At 42.0% G+C, this 23,273-nt stretch overlaps 1 protein-coding gene across 1 annotated transcript in view; it reads left to right on the forward strand.

Annotated features, from left to right (window-relative positions):
- The first annotated feature begins 3,765 nt into the window (after positions 1-3,765).
- Positions 3,766-23,273, forward strand: part of SLC25A36 (solute carrier family 25 member 36) — a 52,781-nt gene continuing 33,273 nt past the window's right edge. Inside the window, exons 1-2 of the mRNA XM_088472065.1 lie at positions 3,766-4,107; positions 23,041-23,211. Of these exons, the coding sequence (XP_088328191.1) occupies positions 4,067-4,107; positions 23,041-23,211 (212 nt within the window). The 5' untranslated portion in view covers positions 3,766-4,066. The remainder of the gene's footprint in view (positions 4,108-23,040; positions 23,212-23,273) is intronic.

Consider the following 23,273-nt stretch of genomic DNA (forward strand, 5'->3'; position numbering starts at 1 on the left):
CGGTAGGGCTGATGCGGACACGGGTCCCTCCAACAAGCCTGGGGAAATTAGTACATGCTCCCGCCCCCTCTCTGCACACCTTAATACGAGGCACGCAACTCAATATATTGAAACAGTAGTATATGTTTATTGAAACAACAGAGAAGTGTTGTAAGATGCAGCACCATCATTAAGTGTCATGTACACACACACATACATACAAGATTCACATTCACTGTATATTCAACATGAAATTACATTGGATGCATTTCTGCTGTTTGTCTATGTGTGTTTGAGTACATCTCTCATATCCTGCCCTGTGCTACCAGCAGAACAGATCAACTCCGTTCACTGCTTCAATACATCCTGCAACATTTCTATGTAGTCAATACAGTAGCTTGCAGCCTACCTCAGTTACCCTGAACATTCCCTAAAGTACAAGCTCTCACACACCAAGTCAGGGGGGTACTTGGGCACTCTGGCTATACAGCAACACAAGAGAGAAACCCCCATTCCAAGTGGACATATACTTGCAACAACACAAGTACTTGAGGGTACCACTGAACCTTTCACGTGTTGATGATGGATGGTAAGGGGTGGTGCAGATTTTAACCTCAGACTTCTATGACAAGGGGGTAAATTTACGAAGATGGGAGTTCTATTAAGAAGTGATGTTGCCCATAGCAACCAATCAGATTCCAGGTATTATCTTCTAGAAGGTGCTAGATAAATGAGAAGTAGAATCTGATTGGTTGCTAAGGGCAACATCACTTCTTAAATAGAACTCCCATCTTAGTAAATTTACCCCAAGGTCTGCATCACCTTCCCCCTGGAATAGTGACTCTGGGACTGATTCGGAGGTAGACGCAATGCCGATGTTTGCACAATTGAGCAATTAATTGCTACTGCACATGCACGAAGTCCTTGATACCTCTATGGCGCATGCGTTCCCGTGAGTGTAAATGGAATCTGCTGCTGCGTACTGAGGCGCTGGCATTAGAACTGGCTAAGCTAATGGGCATTCCTGAACGGTCACTGGTGGCCTGAAGCAGACACAAAAAAAGGCTATCTAATGGACGTGTTATGGGGGTATCAAGGACGTGTCAGTGAACGCGGTTGCGTTTTCAAACGCAGAGCTGCGTTCACAGAAGCCTTGTTTAGCCGGAGTTCACAAAGAGACACTGCACAAGCCATAGACTTGCGCAAGTGTTAATAGTGGACGCGATGGTGCACCGATGATGGAATGATCACAAGTGCCAGCTGAGTTACACTGTACACGGACAACAAAAACGGGCATGCAAAGCCCAGCACACGCTACTGCACAAGGGGGAGGCTGGAACGTGCATTTACATATTACCACCGCTGCAACTACGCAGAAAAACTTAACCGCAGCTGCAACTGTATACACCTGTGAATCATGACCCTCTGACTGTAACCAACAAAAAATGTCAATGAAGTCTTGCACTACATGCTCTGCATCGTCCTGAAGTTATATTAGGGCAAATTTACTAAACGTATGGGTGTACAAAAATGGAAGCATTGCCCAATGCAACCAACCAAATTCTAGCTATTCTTTTCTGGCATGTACCTGATAAGTGATAGCCAGAAATCTGATTGATTTCTATAGATAAGAGCTCCACTTTCATAGACCCCTACTTAAGTAAATGTAGCCAATTTTTACAGGCTCCAACTGGCCATCTGTCAAGGTATGCTGACACTTGCGGTTCTCCAAGTGCCAGCATGCACTAGCTGCCATTTAACTTTGGCTGTGACTTGTAGTGCGCAAGTAACACTTTTCTTGTTTTGTTTGCACTGTTACACTGTTTCTGCTTATGTACCTTATTATCCCCACACCCAATGATTATAGAGATCAGTATTCCTCTAAGTGTCTTGTGGCAGTGGCGTAACTACCGCCCCCGCAGACCCCGCGGTGGCTTGGGTGCACGGAGGCTTGTGGGGCGTAGTGGCTGCAGATTCCATGCGGACTAGCCCCCCAAAAATGGCGCCGCCTAGGAAGAGACATATGTTAGTCACCCAGGCAGGGCGGTAGTGTGGACCGCACATGAGTGCAGTCCGCACTACACTATTAGTATAACAAACACACAGTCGCCGGCCCTGGCAGCTGTGTGTTTATTTTAGCAGCCGATGAGAGTCAGACAGACTCTCATCGGCTGCTGCGCCCACTGCCGGAGCCGGGTTGGAGCTCATTGAGGAGCTCCATCTTCCGGCTCCCGCTGTGGGTGATGGGAGAGACGTCAGGACGTCTCTCCCATCATGCAGAGCGGGCCAGCCCGGGTGGACGCCGTACGGAGGAGCAGACAGAGAGGGGATTATGTTTTTGTTTTGTTTTGTGTGTCTGTCTGGCTGGGGGGGGGTACTACTACTGGGGGCACTACTGGGTGGGGCTGCTACTGGGGGTACTGCTGGGGGGGACAACTACTGGGGGGTCTACTACTGGGGGCACTGCTGGGGACGACTACTACTGGGGGCACAGCTGGGGACGACGACTACTACTGGGGGCACTACTACTGGGGGTACTGCTGGGGGGGAACTACTACTGGGGGCACTGCTGGGGTGGGCTGCTACTGGGGGCACTGCTGGGGACGACGACTACTACTGGGGGCACTGCTGGGGACGACGACTACTACTGGGGGCACTACTACTGGTGGGGACTACTGGGGGCACTGCTGGGTGGGACTGCTACTGGGGGCACTGCTGGGGGGGATGACTACTACTGGGGGCACTGCTTGGGGGGGTCTACTACTGGGGGCACTGTTGGGTGGGCTACTACTGGGGGCATTGCTGGAGGGGAGACTACTACTGGAGGCACTGCACTGGTGGGACCACTACTGGGGGCACTGCACTGTAGGGACCACATCTGAGGGCACTGCATAGGTGGGGATTACTGCTGGGGGCACTGCATATGTGGAGGACTACTACTGGGGGCACTGCATAGGTTTTGGGTATTGCTGGGGAGGACTACTACTGGAGGCTCTGCTGGGAGGGCTACTACTGGGGGCACAATATAAGGGGGACTACTACTGGGGGCATTATATAAGGGGCACTGCATAGGGGGACCACTACCTGGGGCACTGTATAAGACCCCTGACAATGAGCAGGTAATTTAAAATTAGAAGCCTTACTGTGGTGCATAAAATGGTGTCAGGGGGCAAATATGTAAGTGGCACTTTGATAATAGGCATTACAGTGTGTGGCATAATGTGTAACGGGCAATATGGTGTGTGGTATAATGTATAAGGAGCATTACTACAAGGAGGAAAAATACTGTAAACTGTCTATGGGGGGTGGGGGCACATTTTTTACTTTTGAACTGGGAGCCAAATTGCGTGTAAATGTCCATGTCACTATTTTACCAAAATGCTGTGGGAGGGGGGCGTCAGAAACATTTTAGGCAGGGGGGAGCAAAATTTATAGTTACGCCACTGTCTTGTGGCATCATGTTATCTGGGAGTAAGGGACCATATATTACAGGGGCAGTAAACTAATGGATACTCTGTAGCACCAAGTCCAAGCACGGGAAATGGCTGTCAGGTCACGCTGAGACTTGCAGTCCGACAGCTGGCGCACACATTCTCCGGGTACTATCTCCCAGTGCCAGCAGGAACACAACACTACAATTCAGCTCAGCAGCCGGCGGCGGCTACAGGCCAAGTCACGTGACATGAGACTCGGCAGCTGCAGTCTCTGCCGTCACGTCCGGCTCTGCCCGCCGACCAATCGCGATATATTTATGTCGGGCTTCTGAATATTCATGAGACGAGTCAGGCGGCGTCGGCGGCAGCAACGTCAGGGTACAGTGATCCCGGGTGGGGTGTGTGTGAGTTCCTGGCTGAGGGGCACTGCCATAGTCTATGCAGGCGCTATACAGCCGTATATATATATATATATACATACACCCCGCTGTCCTCATCCTCCTGTGACTGGGAGCATGCCAGCGGGCCTACATACAGCGCTCACCTCCCCGCAGTGACCGCGGCTCCCGCTCAGCGCTATCTACCTTCCCTGCACCTCCCCTGGCCGGGCCCCGCTCCAGTCTCCTGTGTGCAGGGGAGAAGAATGAGAGAGAATGAGCCAGAGAGACACCCTGGTGCATCTGTTTGCTGGAGGGTAGGTACCTGCGGGGCACAGCTTGTCCTGTCACCTTGGACAGGAATGGGTCGCCAAGGGTACAGCATGGTTCCCCTGACCTCTCCAGTGTGTTACCCTGTAAACTTTAATTCTCTGACCTCTAATTATCTTCTTATTTTTCCTAATTTTACGTATTTGATTGTCAATGATCTGAAATCATCTTCTGTACTAAAAGGACGATCACAGAAAGGGATGTGATAGTATATGTGTGTGTGGATAGATAGATAGATAGAGATATATATATATATATATATATATATATATATATATATATACACACACTATCTAGCCTATACCATGTGCTCAGATTACATAACCTATGTATGTACAGTATGTGGGAATAGCACTGTCTTGGTTACAGTCAGGTCATATGTACTGCAGCTACACTTACAATAGGACAGTAGGAAGTATGTATACAGTCATGTGCACAGCACAGTGTTCTCCGCTACCTGCAAGGGAATAACCTTTAGTGCTGGAGGGGGACGGTAGATACATATTGTATGAAATAGATGCTAAGCTGGAAGCTTGGAACGCAATGTGGATATTTTTGTGCCATAGATTACAGGTTTCCACGTTACCAGGATGTAAATTTTTTTAGAAAGTTAAAGCTTTCTATCTGTTTGAGTAATAATGATTCCACATTGTACCGTATATTTAGAGCGCTTGACATTTTTCGCCTGGAGGTTAGGTTTTATGACTGTTACAGGTAGAACTTGAAAATGTAGTCCAAAAGCGGTAATCGGCTGTGATGTAATCGGCTGACGACGTGAAAACTTGGTGAACATAGCAAGACCATGGCATACGGATATGAGCTTGTATTATTTTCTCAGTGCTGCGTTATTTGCCTGCTTTTAGGAAGTCCTTAAAAGTGAGTGAGAATAGGTATACTAACGATTGCATATTTTGTGTAAATAGTTCTAATAAGTTACGCTTTATATGTTGCCAATCTCTTTCACGTTGCACATTCAGTTGGGTTACTGAGGTTAGTATGGTGAAGTCCTTTCTGACACCTGTGAGGCAGTATAACATCTGTTTACAGAAGGATGAGTGACATTAGTAAGTAATACATTGGCAACAATACAGCAGCACAAGGGCAATGCCCTATCTAGTGCTGCAATAGCAGGGAATCAAACCACATGATTACAGGATGGTGCACAGTGGGACAATAGAGCCAAGTTATAAAGTCTAAACATGAAGTGCTGTAGACAGAAATCTCTGAATTGTATGCATTGATTTTCTTCACTGATTATGCCACAAAGCTTTCCTAAATGCATATGACAGCGGTTTGCATAGCATGGAATGCTGCACTGTACACGGGACCTTCCAATTCTCTTATGCCAGTGGATATCCTTAAAACCTAAACTGTTGGAGTGACTTGAGAACAGAGTTTGGAAAACCCCGTCTTAGGCATTATTTTTGAAGAATATTTTTGGCATGAAAGGTAGAAGTCAAATAAACTAGATATTATGATAGTAGTGCAAAACGAGTTTCATCTGGGATGGCAGTATCTTGTCATTTTTATATTGCGCCTGTCCTATATGTGACAATAGAACATGAGGATGTTATGTTTTGTCATTGTGTGATTGAAAACAACTCTACTCTATTAGAAAACTACTCAGAAGATGCACGTAACGTGCTGCCATATTTCAGTGATTCAACTTGATGAGTATCTGTGTGATTTCCATTTTTCTTCTCGTGTATGTTTTAGTTCTAATAAAATGACATTTAGGCTGCTATCAACAAGAGTTTCTTAAATTATTCTTTGGATAAGTTAAATTGTTGAAGACAAATATTTTTGTCTGTGCTAAATATCTATCATCGCTAAAAACAAAAACATATTTCTTTACGTCTGTTTTAATCTGTGTATAATTATTATACCCTGCGACTACATTTCATTGCAGAATTAAGTGTTTTTTTTCATTATTTGATGTCTCCAGTGACAGAAAGTTTTATGACTGAGGCATACAGGTTTCCCTATTTAATAAGTGTTCCTGCTTTACATAAATATTATTGGTTTAGAGTAATGTTGCAGATTTATTAATATTTGAGCATGTTAAGATTATAAAGAGTTAACATAACATGCTGCTGTTGTAGTTTTAACAGGCTTTGAAAGATTAAGTCAAGACACAAATAACTGTTAGGGATATCTATTCATAGTATAAAATAAAGTCCTTGGTAGGCGTCTGTCCGTTTGTTCGGGCTAATCTCGAGAACCACTGGACAGATTTTGATGTAGTTTTCACATCAAAGGAAGGTTCAGGTGTATGAAACAATAATGTATGACAAAAGTGCCGATTTTAGTGAACCAAGTCAATGAAAAAACTGACATCTGAGCACTTTCTTTCTAAGTGCTGCCTAAACCGCTAAAGATATATCACAACAATGGACTTTATTTTATACCCTGTAGAGATTGATACATATTATCTGGTTTCACCATAAAAATTGATGTAAGCCCTGTTTACCTATACAAAATTTAAGTTTTTCACTGTTTTTACCATTCCTATTTCATTTATGTGAAAAATGATTCTTAAATAACAAACAAGTCCAATTCCTGGTAATAGTCTGCCTTGGCATGACAATAAATAAAGCACAGGGACAGACGCTTAACATACCTGGAACTGACCTGAGTGGAGACTGTTTTTCTCATGGACAACTTTATGCCCCCCTTTTGTGTGCCACGTCAAAACTAAATCTTTTTGTGTTGACGTCATGAGGAAAAACGACTAATGGCGTCTATAAAGCTTGCTGGAAATTCAACATTGCTCCCGTGCAAAGCCGGGATGGGTCTCTAGTGCTGTATGTACTGAAAGTTTTGCGTTAAAATAAAAAAAATCGGTATACTTTTTTGCATCCATAGTAAGGAAAGCCCTACTGTGTCTTTTAACACCTAAATGGTCTCTTAATTCCAGAATATATTTTTTTTTACAATATTCATAGGCATATAGACAACTTCATAGTGAATAAAATTACTGCAGATAAGTTAGTCCTACTAGAAATTGAGATTATTGGCCCATGTGAAAGAAAGAAGTCATTCTAGGACATATTAATACTCAGTGACTTAGTTGTTTTCTTGTATATTAAAGTGTTGTGTGTCTTAGAAAGGACAGACAACGTCTTATATGTCCTGTACACATGGAAGGTAAATGTCTCCGTAGAGTTGCCACTCGCTGTTTTGTCTAGTAGGGGAAAGGTCACTGAGCTGCCAGTTCAGAGCAGATCTGCAGACTGGTGTGTAGAAGATTATGAATTGCTTGTAAAAGCGGCTTTTCCACTGACTGCCCATTTTAATACCTTTTTTGAAGTTGCCCAAGGACACGATAACTTACGTTGCACATAAAGTAAGTGATACAGTGCTCTGGCTTGTTACATATGTAGCACAACTCTGATCCATGTAAGTATATATTGCAGTTACTTTAGTCCCCTTGGTCACATCAATTTGGCTGTTCTTTGTACAGGCAAAATTAGCTATTTTATGTGATTAAATAACGGTAAGTGTGCTCACCGGCTTATCCCATCCCTTAGGAGATAAAGGAATAAATATAGACTTTGACCTGAAAGCTAAATATACTTGCCTTTCATCTTCTGTTGATTTGGGTAAAACAAAAGTGTGCGTATGAGAGGGGGAGGGGTCTTTTCCAGGTACAGGTAGAGTCTCCCATATCCAAATATTCCGAAATACGGAATATTTTTAGCATGACTGAGAAAGTGAAACCTTTTGCTTTCTGATGGTTCAATGTACACAAACGTTGTTTAAAGCACAAAATTATTAAAAAATATTGTATAAAAGAACATTCAGGCTGTGTATAAGGTATATATGAGACATAAATGAATTTCATGTATGTACACAAACTTTTTTTGATGCACAAAATTATTAAAAATATTGTATAAAATGACCTTCAGGCTGTGTGTATAAGGTGTGTATATAACACATAAATGCATTCTGTGTTTAGATTTGGGTCCTATTCCCAAGAAATTTTATTATTTTATGCAGTTATTCCAAATTACGGAATATTCCGATATCCAAAATACCCTTCGTCCCAAACATTTTAGATATGGGAGACTGAACCGGTATTGCTTTCTGAGTACACATTTATTGTGTGGCTTTGCCTGCTATGGAGGTGGTTGGGTGCTTTCATTATAACACTCATAGTTTAGGCTTCAGACTTTTTCTCAGCTCAAAGTTATCATGGGCATGTATGTGGTTGCTGGTTTAAGGTTATTTAAATGTGTGAGAAGATGCATTGCGTAGGTCTGCCCCCACCCAGGGGTGTTTATACTTGTAATATCTACTGTTCCGTTTCCTGAGTATCTACAGTTCTGGCCCAGCTAATATAATTGTAGTGAATGAAGCCTGTGCTCTGTCCCTGCGAGTTCGTTCCCCCCTTCTACATAGTGGGGATTCTTTCATTAAAAATGAAAAATATCCACTGCGATTTGGATAGATAATAATCGCGACAGTTCTGTGATTATCAGCAAATAGACCCCTTAGTCCAGGGATGGGGAACCTCAGGCTCGGGGGCCCCCGGAATCATTTTGGTATGGCCCTCAGCTTTTTTTCTGCTAGCCTCATCTGGCTAGCAGGGTGCCTAGATTGGCATCCTGCAGCTAGAATCTATGCAGCAGTGCCGCCTGGAGCATCCTGAGGATGCTTAAGATGGTCATACCACTGCCCTTACAGCTCCTCAGGATGCTCCAGGCATTGCTGTAATCACCGGCGATTGTGGTCCTGCCCCTGTGTGATGTCACACGGAGGGTTGTGACCTGCATCGGGCCCGCGAATAATGTTATATATATCAAAATGGCCCTCGGCTGAAAAAAGGTACCTCGCCCCTGCCTTAGTCCCACTGTCCATTTAAGTTTTAAAAAAAACATTTTAGGAAGTGTTCCAGGACCGCATGCTGCTGACTGGAGATTACGGTATTTGTGAAGCCATTAAATCTCCTAAATGTAAAACGCAGAGTTTTTAAAAGTTCCAGAAGGGATGGTTTACTATAGTGAGATTATTTTTTTCTGGTATATATTTTTTACCAATGAAGTATTTAAGACTAGGACACCAGAAAAAAAATAAATTGTGGCATAGAAACAGTTCACGAACTTCAAAGTATTTAAATGTCTCATTGGTCACATAGAGAATCACCCAATTACTGTACACATCTTAGTTCCTTCTTTGTCCGTTTGAAAAGTAAGTGCTCATATTAAGTGTCCCACACATAATGAAATCTTGGTAATTAGGATGCATGTGGGGATGAATTCATGTGAATGATAATTACATTCAGAAATGGTTTGTATTTACGTGGCCCATTTATGTGATTACTCTTATCCAGAAGTGCATTAACGCTCAGGTATTGGGTATGGGTAAAGCTTTGCTTAGTCTGCTTGTGTTCAGCAGTACAACATTATGCTGCAAGCAGTGACTGGCGTCTGTACTGTAAGCACAGGTCTTTCTTTAGCTTTAGAGTGGGGCTTCTGTTTGCATTGCTGTCCCCAAATGAGCAGCAACTATTCCCAATGTCTTTTATCAAGCTGTATATAATCATCTGTATCTGAAAGTGTGAGTAACCTGTCTTACAGTTATATCAATCATATTTCCTTGAATTTAAAAACCTAAGCATAGCAAGCTATCACATTGTACATCCTTAGTTACAGCACCACATCCACCGCTAATATAAAACGGGGTCTGTTACAATCTTTTTTTAATCTAGTTTGGTAAAATGTGCTTTTCTATGGAATTTACTGAAGGCTCTTATTACTCAGCTTTTTACCTCAAGTTATGTCAAACAGTGTACCCCTAAACTGAATACGTTTTGCCACCAAATAACTCCTTATGGAGTTGAATTTGATTATTTAAAAAAAAAAAAAAAAAAAAAAGTTATTAAATAATGTTGTGTTTTTTTTTTTTTTTTTAATCAGACAGAAACCCTCTTTGATCGTGTCTAAGGTACCCTCTGGGGTTGAGAGCCTAGGTCCTGCTTTATAGACTTTTGTGTGGTAAAAGCAGACTTTATTATTCATCATTATTATTATTGTTATTACACTATTTAACAATACTATACACTGCTATAGGGATTGCTCTGGCTACTAGCACACTTTTTTTGGGGTGTTTTTTATTTTTTATTTTTTTTCTCCCTCTTCCCCAGTTAATAGGCTAATTAAATTCTGGGTGTTAATTAGTTTTGAACTCATGGTGTTGGTCACTTGCTCAGTCAGATTATACTTTCTCCCTCCTTTCTTTCCCTGTCACCTCAGGCTCTTCCTGCCAAGACCGACCGCACAAAAGTTTTTTTGTGTTTTTAATTAGGACATGTTGTTCTGCGTAAACTGTTATTGTATACACACTTCTTTAGAATTAATTAACTTAGAAGAATCTCTCTCGACACGATGCCCATTACAAGCGTTGGTGCATGCTTGCCTGCCTGTTAATAGGGCACACGATGGCTTGCATACTCCTGCCAAGTGTACGGAGCTTTATGCCAAGGCTGCTGGTAGCAAGCAAGTAGGTGTCGGAAGTGTATTTTAGGATGGAAATAGAATAGGTTGTTTCTTCCTCCCAAACAACTGCTAAATTTGTTTAGAAATAACTTTCTGAATAATAAATGTAAATGGATTGTTCAGTTTTTCACAAGGATTCATGTTTGCAGAAGATGTGCTACTATAAGGGTTTTAACTTTCAGGTTCATAAACAGAAGGGAGAGAGGTCTATGGGTAGACTCCTCTCCTATCAGGCTTTCTGTGCTGAGAGATATGTTTGTGTATTTCACTGAACATTAATAGGTAGGGGAATAAACTCTGCTTATAAGTATATTTTTCCTTCAAATCTGTTGCTCTATATCTAAGCAGCTTTTAGCAGTGATCCAGCCTGTGTTTTGGAAGGGTTTTTGGCTGGCACAATGGCAGTACTGTCTGAGTCAGACCGATGAAAATAGAGTTATATGAGGTTTTCACTCTCCTCCTGATTTGATCCAATCACACATGAGAGGTGGATATATTGGCACCGTGGGCCTTTGGTTCCACAATAAGTACATCATCTTATTTAGATTAACTATCCAGGTCAGTTCATAGTGTCCTAGTTCCTTCTTTGTCAGTTTGAAAATTAAAAGTGCTCATATTGTTTTTCCCACACATAGCTAAATTTGGCAATTAAGATGCATGTGTATAAAAAATGTTTTAAATCCTATTTCTCTTCTCCTATTGTTTCCCACTATAAAAAGATTGCTAAACAAGTTTGAGTGTTCACTCTAGGTTCGTTGCCGGAACTAAAGAAAGGCCACTCCGGCGTGCGTCCGGAAAGGGGGTGTGGCCATGAGGAAAGGTCTTGGGGGCGTGCCTGGCACTTACGGATATGCCGGGCTGCCCCCAAGCTCTCCATTCTCTTAGAATAGATGCCGAGCGCATTGACCCAGCATCTATTCACCAGCGGTGATTGCTACACTGCAGTTTTCCCCACCTGCGGGTCGGGATGGCACTTGCAGGCTATTTTAGCGGGGAACAGTCAAATTGGGCAGGGCGTATTCTGTCCTTTTGAAATCTGGCAGGACGCCGCTCCCGGCTAAAGCAACCTAGCGGGAACGCTAAGTTAATTTTGGTGTTGATGTAATGCTTAATTTATAGAAACATATCATTCCTTGATAATTTATAAACTGGACTAGAAACATCATGACCCTACTGCTTTATTACGTCCCCTGCCCACTGTGCTGAATTTGATGCAATCTATTATACGCCAGTGTTGGGCAAATCCTTGAAGACTGAGCACACAAAAAACAATACTGCTGGCTTCTAATGCTTGGGAATCCTTTGTAATTCGATAAAAACATGCGCATTCTCTCTGCATTCGTAACTCCTAGGGGGTATATTTACTAAAATGCATTTTATAGAAGTAGATGTTTTGCCCATAGCAACCAATCAGATTTTAGGTATTATTTTCTAGAAGGTAATAAATAAAAAAATAGAATCTGATTGGTTGCTGTGGGCAACATGTCCACTTCTATATAACTGCACTTTAGTAAATATGCCCCCTAGTTAATTAGCTGGCTGCTGAATTATGCACTATTTTGTCCACCTCTGTTCTAAACACATGGAATTAGGGGTGCATAGTTATTAAAGTACTTTACACACAAACAAACCTATATATGAACAAAGCTTAATGGTGAAATGACAGTTTTGGCTTCAGTGGAATTTAATATTTACTATATTCTGGTGCAATTGGAAAGCGCAACAGAATATGCTGTATAAATAAATGGAATATTGTCGTCAAATTATTAGGATAACAATAATCTTCTATAATTGTCCATGTCTAGCTTTCCAATGAAAGTTGTACCGACACTTATGCAGCATAATGTCTTGTCCCTATATTATGTCATTTGCACTCTCACAAAAACAGTTCAGGCTGAAAAATGGCTGTCTCTGCTGTGCATAAGCATTGGGTACAATGATTTCTTAATGACAGTAAATAATGCAATTACATGTGTCCTATATTGCTTGTCATTTGGAACTGAGAAGGTTAATCTCTCTATAGCATAACTTCATAAAACAGTCTAGATAATGGCTCATGAGAGCAGTTTGTAAAGAATTTAGAGCCGTATTCAATTAAGTGCGAAAAGCCGAGACCGGCGAAAAAGTATCGCCGTTTGCATCTTTTTGCCAGGCGGAAACTATTCGCCGTATTCAATTGCAAAGACTTTTCGCGTACGTGGAAAGTCAATGCAATGTAATAGGCGAAACTTTTGAGCCTATGAATACCCGGCGGAAAAAAGTGCAGAATTGCGGTTTTGGGATGCCAAAGTGCGGAAACTATTCTGCACCCTTTGGACAGCCCTCGAAAGGATAACTGCGTAAAAAAAAAAAAAAGGAACACCCCAAACAATGACTGAAAAAGGGGGCGAAGTACAAAGTTGGGGTACAAACTAGCTAAATAGACTTTGGGGGGGGTCTGCAAGTATGGGGGAGGTGTTTTGTTGATTGCAGGTGCTTGCATTAAGGTGCGTTTTTAACGCTTTTTTAAGACTTCATTTTGCAATTTTTAACCATGCTTGCACCCATTTTCATGTATCCCAAATTTGCTGGAACTAGTTATTTCCTCAAAAAAAAATAGCTAAATGCTATTCTTCACCACTTATGCAATGACGCTATATAGAGGCAATTGAGTGCACTTAAGTACCCCAAATAGCTCCAGGGGGGCTAATTGGGGACATCTATACTAATCCCCAATGTTAGTGCATCTTTTGGTGGGTATCCGGCTGTTTTCCCCAAAACTGACAGCACTTTTCGCATGTTTGAGTTTCACTGGGATGCGTTTTTGCGCCCTTTGGAATTGAATACGGCAAATAGCGGGGGCGCGCGCGATAACTTTCTGCGGCTAAAACACGCAAAGTACAGGACTTATCGCGGCTAATTGAATATGAACCTTAGTAGGTAACCTGTACAGAGCCGATTGGTCAGCATCCTCTTGGTCATACTGCCAGCTGATCAGTGAATAATTCGCAAGGTAATTGGCACAAACAGAATATATACAGTCAGGTGATGTCTATGCGTTCCAGACTTCAGGCTGTAATTGCCTGCAAAGGATTTGCAACAAAGTATTAAAAAGTGAAAGTTAGATTTAGGATTGTTTAGTTTGTCCCATTACTTTTGGCCCCTTAAAAAGTGGGAGGTACATATAGAAACCGTTGTAATTCCTACACCGTTCACCTGATTTGGATCTAATTACCCTCAAATTAAATCTGAAAGTCTGCAGTTAAAGCACATCTTGTTTGTTTCATTTCAAAGCCATTGTGGTGGTGAATAGAGGCCAAAATATGAAAATTCTGTCAATGTCCCAATATTTATGCACCTGACTCTGTCTCTAGGGAATACATACGATTTACCGGCGGTCATAAGACAGACAGCGGCATCCCGATTTTCATAATACTGATTGGAGCCGGTGAGCAGCCTAACCCTCCCCCTGGTGTTGTCTAACCCTAACCTCCCACCTGTGAGCAGCCTAACCCTCCCCCTGGTGTTGCCTAACCCTAAGTGCACCTCTGTCTTACTATTACACTGAAAGGCTTTGATCTACCCATAAAGTTAGTTTGACTGGATTTCTATTGCAAAATGAGTACTTTGCTGTTTTCTGGAAGAGAAGTATAAAATGAAATCTTTTCTATTGTGCTTACCATTCTGTTTTCTATATCTGTCTCCAGAGTTCAGTATTGTTTTTAACAGATCATAATATCCTTTGCTCCATTTCATAAAATGTATCGGCATTAGCATCACTGTTCCAAATGATAGTATTTTATATTGAAGTTAGAGATGGGCAGGTAGTAACATGGCAAGCCTACACTAACTTATTGCACTTGCGTTCCACCTGACACACAAGTATCTAGAAAAGCTCCCCACCAATGAGTCTCGTTTTCTGGACAATAACAGGTAATGTAGCCTCATTACTAGCAATTGAGGACTCCTCTAAGAGAGTGCTTCTTTTCATTTGCTATGTCCTGTTCATCTCCTTTCTCTTTCCATAAGTGCTATATTTGCCTTATGATTACGGCTGTGACAGAATGAGACTCCTTACAGTATTGTCGGAAGGATGGTGCAGAGTAGTATGAAAGGGAAGTATCGGAACTGAATTTACCAGTACAGCAAGCTGGCATACTCTTGACTGGAGCATCATTGGCGCCCTGCTCTAAAGCTCGGTACACGCCTATACAATCAAGCTTTAGATGCGATGGTTCGATCGGCTAAACTCCCGATTGAACATTACCCAAAATACAGCCAATATGCATGTACACGCCTATAGAATTTTACTTACAACATTCAATCCCCCTATAGAAACAAAATGATTGTACCACCATACACACTCTTTCGATTCAGGCTACAGTAACGGCAGATGTAAACAGAAGTACCATAATGGGCAGGGAAAAACCGTGATTACGGAACCTAAACAGAGAGATTATTGCATCACATCGCCATTTTCTACTCTTCTGGTGCAGAGAGAATACGTTTGTTCTTTTCAGTCCCCATCATGAGTTTGAGAAGAAAGGCTCGTGCTTGTATTGTTGCTGCTATGGTGACATTACAAGCTATTATAAAAAAAGAAAAAAAAAGAGGAGCAAGAATCGTAGTTGCTGGTCCAAGGAATTGCTGGTAAGGCGAGACACCTAGTGCAGGAGATCCGTGATAACAACCTTGAGGACTTTCGGAGTTTCCAGCGGATGGATGATCCTACCTTCCAGGAGCTTCTCACACTGGTTCCCTCACTCCTACAGAAAGAGGAGACCTATTTTAGGAGGCCTATTTCAGCTGAGCAGAGACTGGTGGCTATTGGGAGGACACTGGCAGATCTCCGGTACAGCACGGCTATATCCTCACAAGCCCTGGGGGATATTATTCCAGAGAGCTGTGAAGCCATCACTTAAATTCTGCAGGACAATTACATGGAGGTAAATACAAATGGACAACACGGCATTCAAAAACAATTTTTCTTTTACTAAATTAACGATTAATATTTTGAAACGAAGAATTACAGTATAAATATATTAATATATAATTTAAATTTGAATATAAATTTTAACTTTTTTACAATTTAATATAACTTCACCTAACAGCTTAAAAAATATAACTATATAAAACTAAAGTATAATATATATATATATATATATATATATATATATGTACTATTAAAGATTTTGATACTGCATACTATCAGGGGCAGGTTGGTAGGGAGATGGTTTTTCTTCAAAACTCATGAAGGAGGCACTGCCTGTAGCCGCTACCATCGTTGGTGAAGGGCATGGTTGCACAGAAGGGAACAGTCTGCATTTCAAAGGGGGTATATTGGGTGGGATGATATGCCGTTGGTCGTGGCATAGGGGCCGGGCAAATAGGATTGAATTCCTGGTGTGGCTTAGGGGCGGTCTTTTGTAAACCTGGTTTGTCCGTTAAGGGCACCAATACTGTCCCGGTAAAAACTTCCCCAATAATTCTCTCTACCAGCTCCCTCGTTGCAGGATCCATGCTACGTGGCTTTTTAGCTATGCTGCAGCCCACATGGTCCTGCTCATTTGTCGCCATTAGCGACGTGGGATTTTACATCCTCTCCTGGGGTTTACTTCAGCTACAACTACAAGGCTTGCTGTGTGCTGGTAGTGGAGCAGAGGACAGGTGACAGAAGCTCTGGCGACTGCTCTAGTGTGGTTTAACTTCCCTCATTTATGAGCAGAGAAGGCTGTAAAAAAAAAAAATATATTGATCAAAAAACAAATTGGTAAATTTCTGTAACATTTTTCTTTTTATCTTTCAGTTCCTTGCTTCAGTAGAAGAGTGGCAGGCTATTGGAAATTAGGGGTGAGCAGGTTCGGATTTTTGAAATCCGAGCCCCCCCGATCCGAGGCCGATCCGAGTCAGGCTCGACTTTTCCCGCCTATTTTAAAGCACTGTCAAAGATTTGGATGAAAAAAAAAAATCACTGCGACATCGAAAAAAATACCCAAAATTAAAATTTTTTTTACACATGCCTACTATTTATATGAACAAATATTAGAAGGGTACCATGGCAAAGAAAAAATTTTGTATTTTGTAAAACAAGGTTTGTTTGTTTGTTATGGTTAGGGGATTGTTGTGGGCCTTTATTATTATGTTTTGGACTGTTTCCCACCTTTTTATTGTGCTTTTTCATTTTGCAGTAAACCTATAGTGGTAGATGTATCGTGTATATAGTTCCATGCCAGCAACACATTACCTGGGAACAGGCCGGGATGTTAACATGTGATGTGTTGTTGGCATGGGAGTATATAGGGACATAAAACTGTCATATTTAGCCATTTTCAGATTTATTTTGTATTGCTTGTGGATGCCAAAATTTGTTTTAATAAAGCTGTTTTGAAAAGAAAATTGTGTTGTTTTTTTTTTGTCATAATGGTAGAAACCGGTGTAAAGTGATTATTAGTATGCCATAAGGGTAGAAAGTGATTATTCACTGTGTTTTTTTTTTTTTTTTATATATATATGTATTTCTCAATGGAATGCTGTAATTATTAAGGTTAATGTTAAGACATTGGCCCTGATTCAGACCCACTCGCGAGCGGCTGTCCGCTCGCAAGTGGGTCGATGTTCTGTACTGAGCATGCGCACGACGGAGGGAGCTCCGTCGTGCGCATGCGCCAGACGCGACGAGCGAAGGAAAGTCCTTCGCTCGTTGTGTCTGTTCAAAGGGGGCGTGCTGTCGATGTTGATTGACAGCACGCCCCCTTTGGTGGGCGTGCCGGGGGCGTGCCTCCCTGACGGGGGCGTTCCCACGGGAACGCCTCCCGTCAGAAGCCGGCCCACTGACATCACTAGTGATGTCAGTGGGAGTGATTTTGGCTCTGATAGAGCCAAAATCACTCCGGAGCTTGCGGTTGAAAACCTCAACCGCAGGCTCCGGCTCGCAGTTTCGATGGTCGCGATGGTCAAGACCATCCAGGAGGACGCTCCATTTTTTAGGAGGGCGGCCCTCATTCAGAGCGTGCGCTCTGCTCGGAGCGTACGGCTCTGAATGAGGGCCATTGTTTGAAAAGCATAGAGTTTGTAGTTTATAGGGTGGGAAATATCTGTACATGTATAATCAATATCTAGCACTTTGGGTCGAAGACGTTGGTATTTAAGGAGAAAAGGGCGAATATTTAACATGGAATTGTTTACATGTAGTGCTGCACACAACACTACGTAGCAAGGAAACTCCCACAAAGGCGGCACTGCTACAGGAGTATTGAATTGCGATAACGGACAGAATATCGACCAAAAGTGCATACGCAATGCACTTTTGTTCCGATATTCTCCCCTCTCGTCCGATGAATATTAAACAGCACATAAGATGCGAGCGACTGGGGACGAACGTTGCAGGGTGTTTTTAACAGTTTGTGTGTACAACATACACACCTATGCAATCCAGTGGCTGTTGGCTCTACGGTTGCATAGTTGTGTACCCAGCTTAAGTTGAAGAAGGTCCTGGACTCCTGACTCATTACTAGTCTAGTGTTCACTATAGGTCAGGCGCGTGGCAGGGCGCTGGACCTTAGAAAGGGCACTCTCAAGCGTCCCGAGACTACCACGCATCCAAAAAGGGGGCGTGTCTTTAAGACTCACCCCCTTTCCATCACTCTTGAGGGGGGGGGTCTGCCCAGCACTTACGGACATGCTGGATTACCCCCAAGCTCTTACCTCACTGTGAATAGATTCCGTGTATGCGCACGGCAGCTATACACCTGCGATGAGCACTGCACTGTCTCCCGTGGGACACTGCGGACCGCAGGTGAGGGTGGCACCTGGCATGTTGATTTAGCGGTGCTCCGCCATAATGGCTGGGCGCATTCTGCCTTGTTGAAATATGGCAGGGTGTGGCGCCCCACTAAAACAGCCAGCAGGAACGCTAAATAATCTATACCAGCCATTTTCGCTTAATGTCCCAAGCTGGCCGTTTGAAAATATTGCATGTTTGTAAAACTAGAAGGGATGTCCCTTGTCTGGAAGATAAATGTATTCTACAATTTTCTATGGCAGCAGTCACTCATGGGAATATGCAGTGGGCTATTTTTTTTTTATTTATTTATTTTTTTTTTATTACTTTATTCTCCTGCTAGTGATGGCTGCAAGTACAGACTTTGTGTGCTGACCCTACTTCAAGAGTCCCCATGGGCTAGAAATCACAAATTGGGTTAACCTCTGTGACTACTAGAAAGGTTCCAATTGCATTAAATGGACACTGTTTTGCTGTCTTATATCTGGGATGCGATGTGGGATTTTGTTAAACAAGTAGTCAAATGGCTCAATTTTCCTTTTGATATTATATTATACACACACTACTGTTCAGAAATTTGGGGTCACCCATACATTTTCGTGTTTTACATGACTTATTTATCAAATGAGTTGCAGAATGAATAGAACATAAAGTCAAGACATTGGCAAGGTTAGAAAAAATAATTTTGTCCTTCAAACTTTGCTTTCGTCAAAGAATGCTCCTTTTACAGCAATTACAGCATTGCAGACCTTTGGCGTTCTAGCTGTTAATTTGAAGCACCTCCCACAAGTTGGATTGGCTTGATGGGCACTTCTCGCGTACCATACGGTCAAGCTGCTCCCGCAACAGCTCAATGGGGTTGAGATCTGGTGACTGCGCTGGCCACTCCATTACAGACAGAATACCAGCTGCCTGCTTCTTCCCTAAATAGTTCTAGCATCATTTGGAGGTGTGCTTTGGGTCATTGTCCTGTTGGAGGAGGAAATTGGCTCCAATCAAGCGCTGTCCACAGGGTATGGCATGGCGTTGCAAAATAGAGTGATAGCCTTCCTTATTCAAAATCCCTTTTACCTTGTACAAATCTCCCACTTTACCAGCACGAAAGCAGCCCCAGACCATCACATTACCTCCACCATGCTTGATAGATGGCGTCAGGCATTCTTCCAGCATCTTTTCACTTGTTCTGCATCTCACAAATGCTCTGCTATGGGATCCAAACATCTCAAACTTCGATTCGTCTGTCCATAACACTTTTTTTTCCCAATTTTCCTCTGTCCAATATCTGTGTACTTTTGCCCATATTAAGCTTTTCCTTTTTATTGGCCAGTCTCGGTTATGGCTTTTTCTTGGCCACTCTGCCTAGAAGGCCAGCATCCCGGACTCTCCTCTTCACTGTAGACGTTGACACTGGCGTTTTGCTGGTACCATTTAATGAAGCTGCCAGTCGAGGACTTGTGAGGTGTCTTTTCTCAAACTACAGACTCTAATGTACTTGTCTTCTTGCACAGTTGTGCATCGGGGCCTCCCACTTCTATTTCTACTCTGGTTAGAGCCTGTTTGTCCTGTTCTCTGAAGGGAGTAGAACACACCGTTGTAGGAAATGTTCATTTTCTTGGCAATATCTCGCATGGAATAGCCTTAATTTCTAAGAACAAGAATAAACTGTCGCGTTTCACATGAAAGTTCTCTCTTTCTGGAAATTTGGAGAGTATAATGGAACCCACAAATGTGATGTTCCAGATACTCAACTAGCGCAAAGGAAGGACAGTTTTTTTTTTATAGTTTCTCTAACAAGCAAGCCTGTTTTCAGCTGTGCTAACATAATTGCACAAGGGTTTTAAAGGGTTTTCTAATAATCCATTAGTCTTCTAACGCGCTTAGCAAACACAATGTACCATTAGAACACTGGAGTGATGGTTGCTGGAAATGGGCCTCTATATACCTATGAAGATATTCCTTTAAACTAGCTGCAAACGTCTGGTTTTTAGTCATTTACCACATTAACAAGGTATAGAGTGTATTTCTGATTAACTTAATGTTATCTTCATTGAAAAAAACAGTGCTTTTCTTTCAAAAATAAGGACATTTCTAAGTGACCCCAAACTTTTGAACGGTTGTGTATGCATGCATGCATGCATGCATACATACATACATACATATATACATACATACATACCCAGTCAAAAATTTGGCACACCTTCTCATTCAATAGTTTTTTGTTTATTTAAATAATTTTCAACATAGTAGATTTATACTGAAGACATCAAATCTATGAAAGAACACATGGAATTATGTTGTAAACAAAAAAGTGTTAAGCAAATCAGAATATGTTTTATATTTTAGATTCCTCCACGTATCCCCCATTTTCTTTGACAGCTTTGCACACTCTTGGCATTCTCTCAATCAGCTTCATGAGGTAGTCTCCTGGAATGGTTTTTGAATTAACAGGTGTGCCTTGTTTAGAGTAAATCTGTGGAATTACTTGCCTTCTTAAAGTGTTTGAGACAATCAGTTGTGTTGTGCAGAGGTAGGGTTAGTACACAGTGGACACCACTATTTGGCTACTGTTGTAATCCATATTATGGCACCAACCACTCAACTCCGTAAAGAAAAACGACAGTCCATCATTACTTTAAGCCATGAAGGTTAGTTGATACGGAAAAGAAGTTTGAATGTATCCTCAAGTGCAGTTGCAAAAGCCATCAAATGCTGGCTCTCATGAGGACCGCCCCAGGAAAGGAAGACCAAGAGTTACCAGCCTCAGAAACCGCTACTTAACAGCACCTCAGATTAGAGACCACAAAGTCTTCACAGAGTTCAAGTAGCAGACAAATCTCAACATCAACTGTTCAGAGGAGACTGCGTGAATCAGGCTTTCATGGTCGTATTGCTGCGAAGAAGCCACTACTGAGCATGAACAATAAGAAGAAGAGAATCGTTTGGGCCAAGAAACACAAGGAATGGACATTAGACCAGTGGAAATCTGTACTTTGGTCTGATGAGTCCAAATTTTGGGATTTTTGGTTCCAACCGCCGTGTCTTTGTGAGACGCAGAGAAGGTGAGCGGATGGTTTCTGCATGTGTGGTTTCCACTGTGAAGCATGGAGGAGATGGTGTGGGGGTGCTTTGCTGGTGACACTGTTGGTGATTTATTCAAAATTCAAGGCACACTTAATCAGCATGGCTACCACAGCATTCTGCAGCACAATGCCATCCCATCTGCTTTGCACTTATTGGGACCATCATTTGTTTTTCAACAAGACAATGACCCCCAAACACACCTCCAGACTATGTAAGGGCTACTTGACCAAGAAGGAAAGTGATGGAGTGCTGCGTCAGATGACCTGGCTTCCACAATCACCCGACCTAAACCCAATTGAGCTGGTTTGGGATGAGTTGGACCGCAGAGTGAAGGAACAATAGCCAACAAGTGCTCAGCACCTCTGGGAATTCCTTCAAGACTGTTGGAAAACCATTCCAGGAGACTACCTCATGAAGCTGACTGAGAGAATGCCAAGAGTGCGCAAAGCTGTCATCAAAGCAAAAGGGGGCTACTTTGAGGAATATAAAACATACTTTGATTTGTTTAACACTTTTTTTTGCTTACAACATAATTCCATACGTTTTTCTTTCATAGTTTTGATGTCTTTAGTATTAATCTACTATGTTGAACATAATTGAAATAAACCAAAAACCATTGAATGAAAAGGTGTGGTCAAACTTTTGTGTGTGTGTGAGAAAAAAAAAAAATGTTTATTCAGATGCCACACCACTGACAAGGTAACACAGATGTGTAGTGGGTGGGCACACAGAACACCCCCTACTTACTGCCAGGAACGTAGCAGTAAATGCACCATGCCCAGCTTACCACTGGTGACAAGTGATGCAGAGCAATCCTCATGTGTTTGAGTCAGTGTAGGGACTGGCCAGAAGGGGTGGAGACTCAGTTTCCGGCTTGACAAATACAGGTTGAGTCTCCCATATCCAAAATGCTTGGGACCAAGGGTATTTTGGATATCGGAATATTCTGTATTTTGGAATATATGCATACCATATTGAAATGTCTTAGGAATAGGGCCCAAATCTAAACACAACATGCATTTATGTGTGTTATACACCTTATACACACAGTCTGCAGGTAATTTTATGCAATATTTTCAATAATTTTGTGGCTCAAGCAAAGTTTGTGTACATACATGAAATTTAGTTATGTTTCATATACAAATAATATACAGAGCCTATAGGTCATTTTATACTTTATTTTTAATAATTTTGTGCCTTAAACAAAGTCTGTGTACATTGAAACATCACAAATCAAAGGTTTCACTATCTCTGTCAAGCTAAAAATATTCTGTATTTCAGAATATTCTGTATTTCGGAATATTTGGATATGGGAGACTCATCCTGTAATTGCAACATTTTGGAACCAACATTCTCTGAATTTAAATTAAATACATTTTGAAGTGTAATTAAGTGAGTGCAGAATAATTATATTTTGCTGTTTTACTGACAAGGGCTGTACATTTATGATTAATGATAATTAAAATATTTAATAAAAGATGTCCTTTCTTAAGCTGCATCTCCACTGCACTCATGGTTTAATTTTTTTTCTATTAAGATACATATATTTTAGTCACTACTTTGCTCTTCTGCCTTATTTACAGGTGTGGGGGCACTGTAGGCGCCATACTAACATGTCCATTGGAAGTAGTGAAGACAAGGCTGCAGTCCTCATCGGTGACCTTCTACATCTCTGAAGTTCAGCTGAGCACCATGAACGGCGCCAGCGTTAACAGGGTGGCGAGAGTGTCCCCCGGACCACTGCACTGTCTCAAGTAAGTGATTTAATATGTTGTCACAGCAGAGAGAGATGATGGAGTGATCGTTTCTAGCTTTC

The sequence above is a fragment of the Taudactylus pleione genome, unplaced genomic scaffold (genome assembly GCF_031769625.1).
Source record: "Taudactylus pleione unplaced genomic scaffold, aTauple2 ptg000120l, whole genome shotgun sequence".
NCBI classification, from domain to species: Eukaryota; Metazoa; Chordata; class Amphibia; order Anura; family Myobatrachidae; genus Taudactylus; species Taudactylus pleione.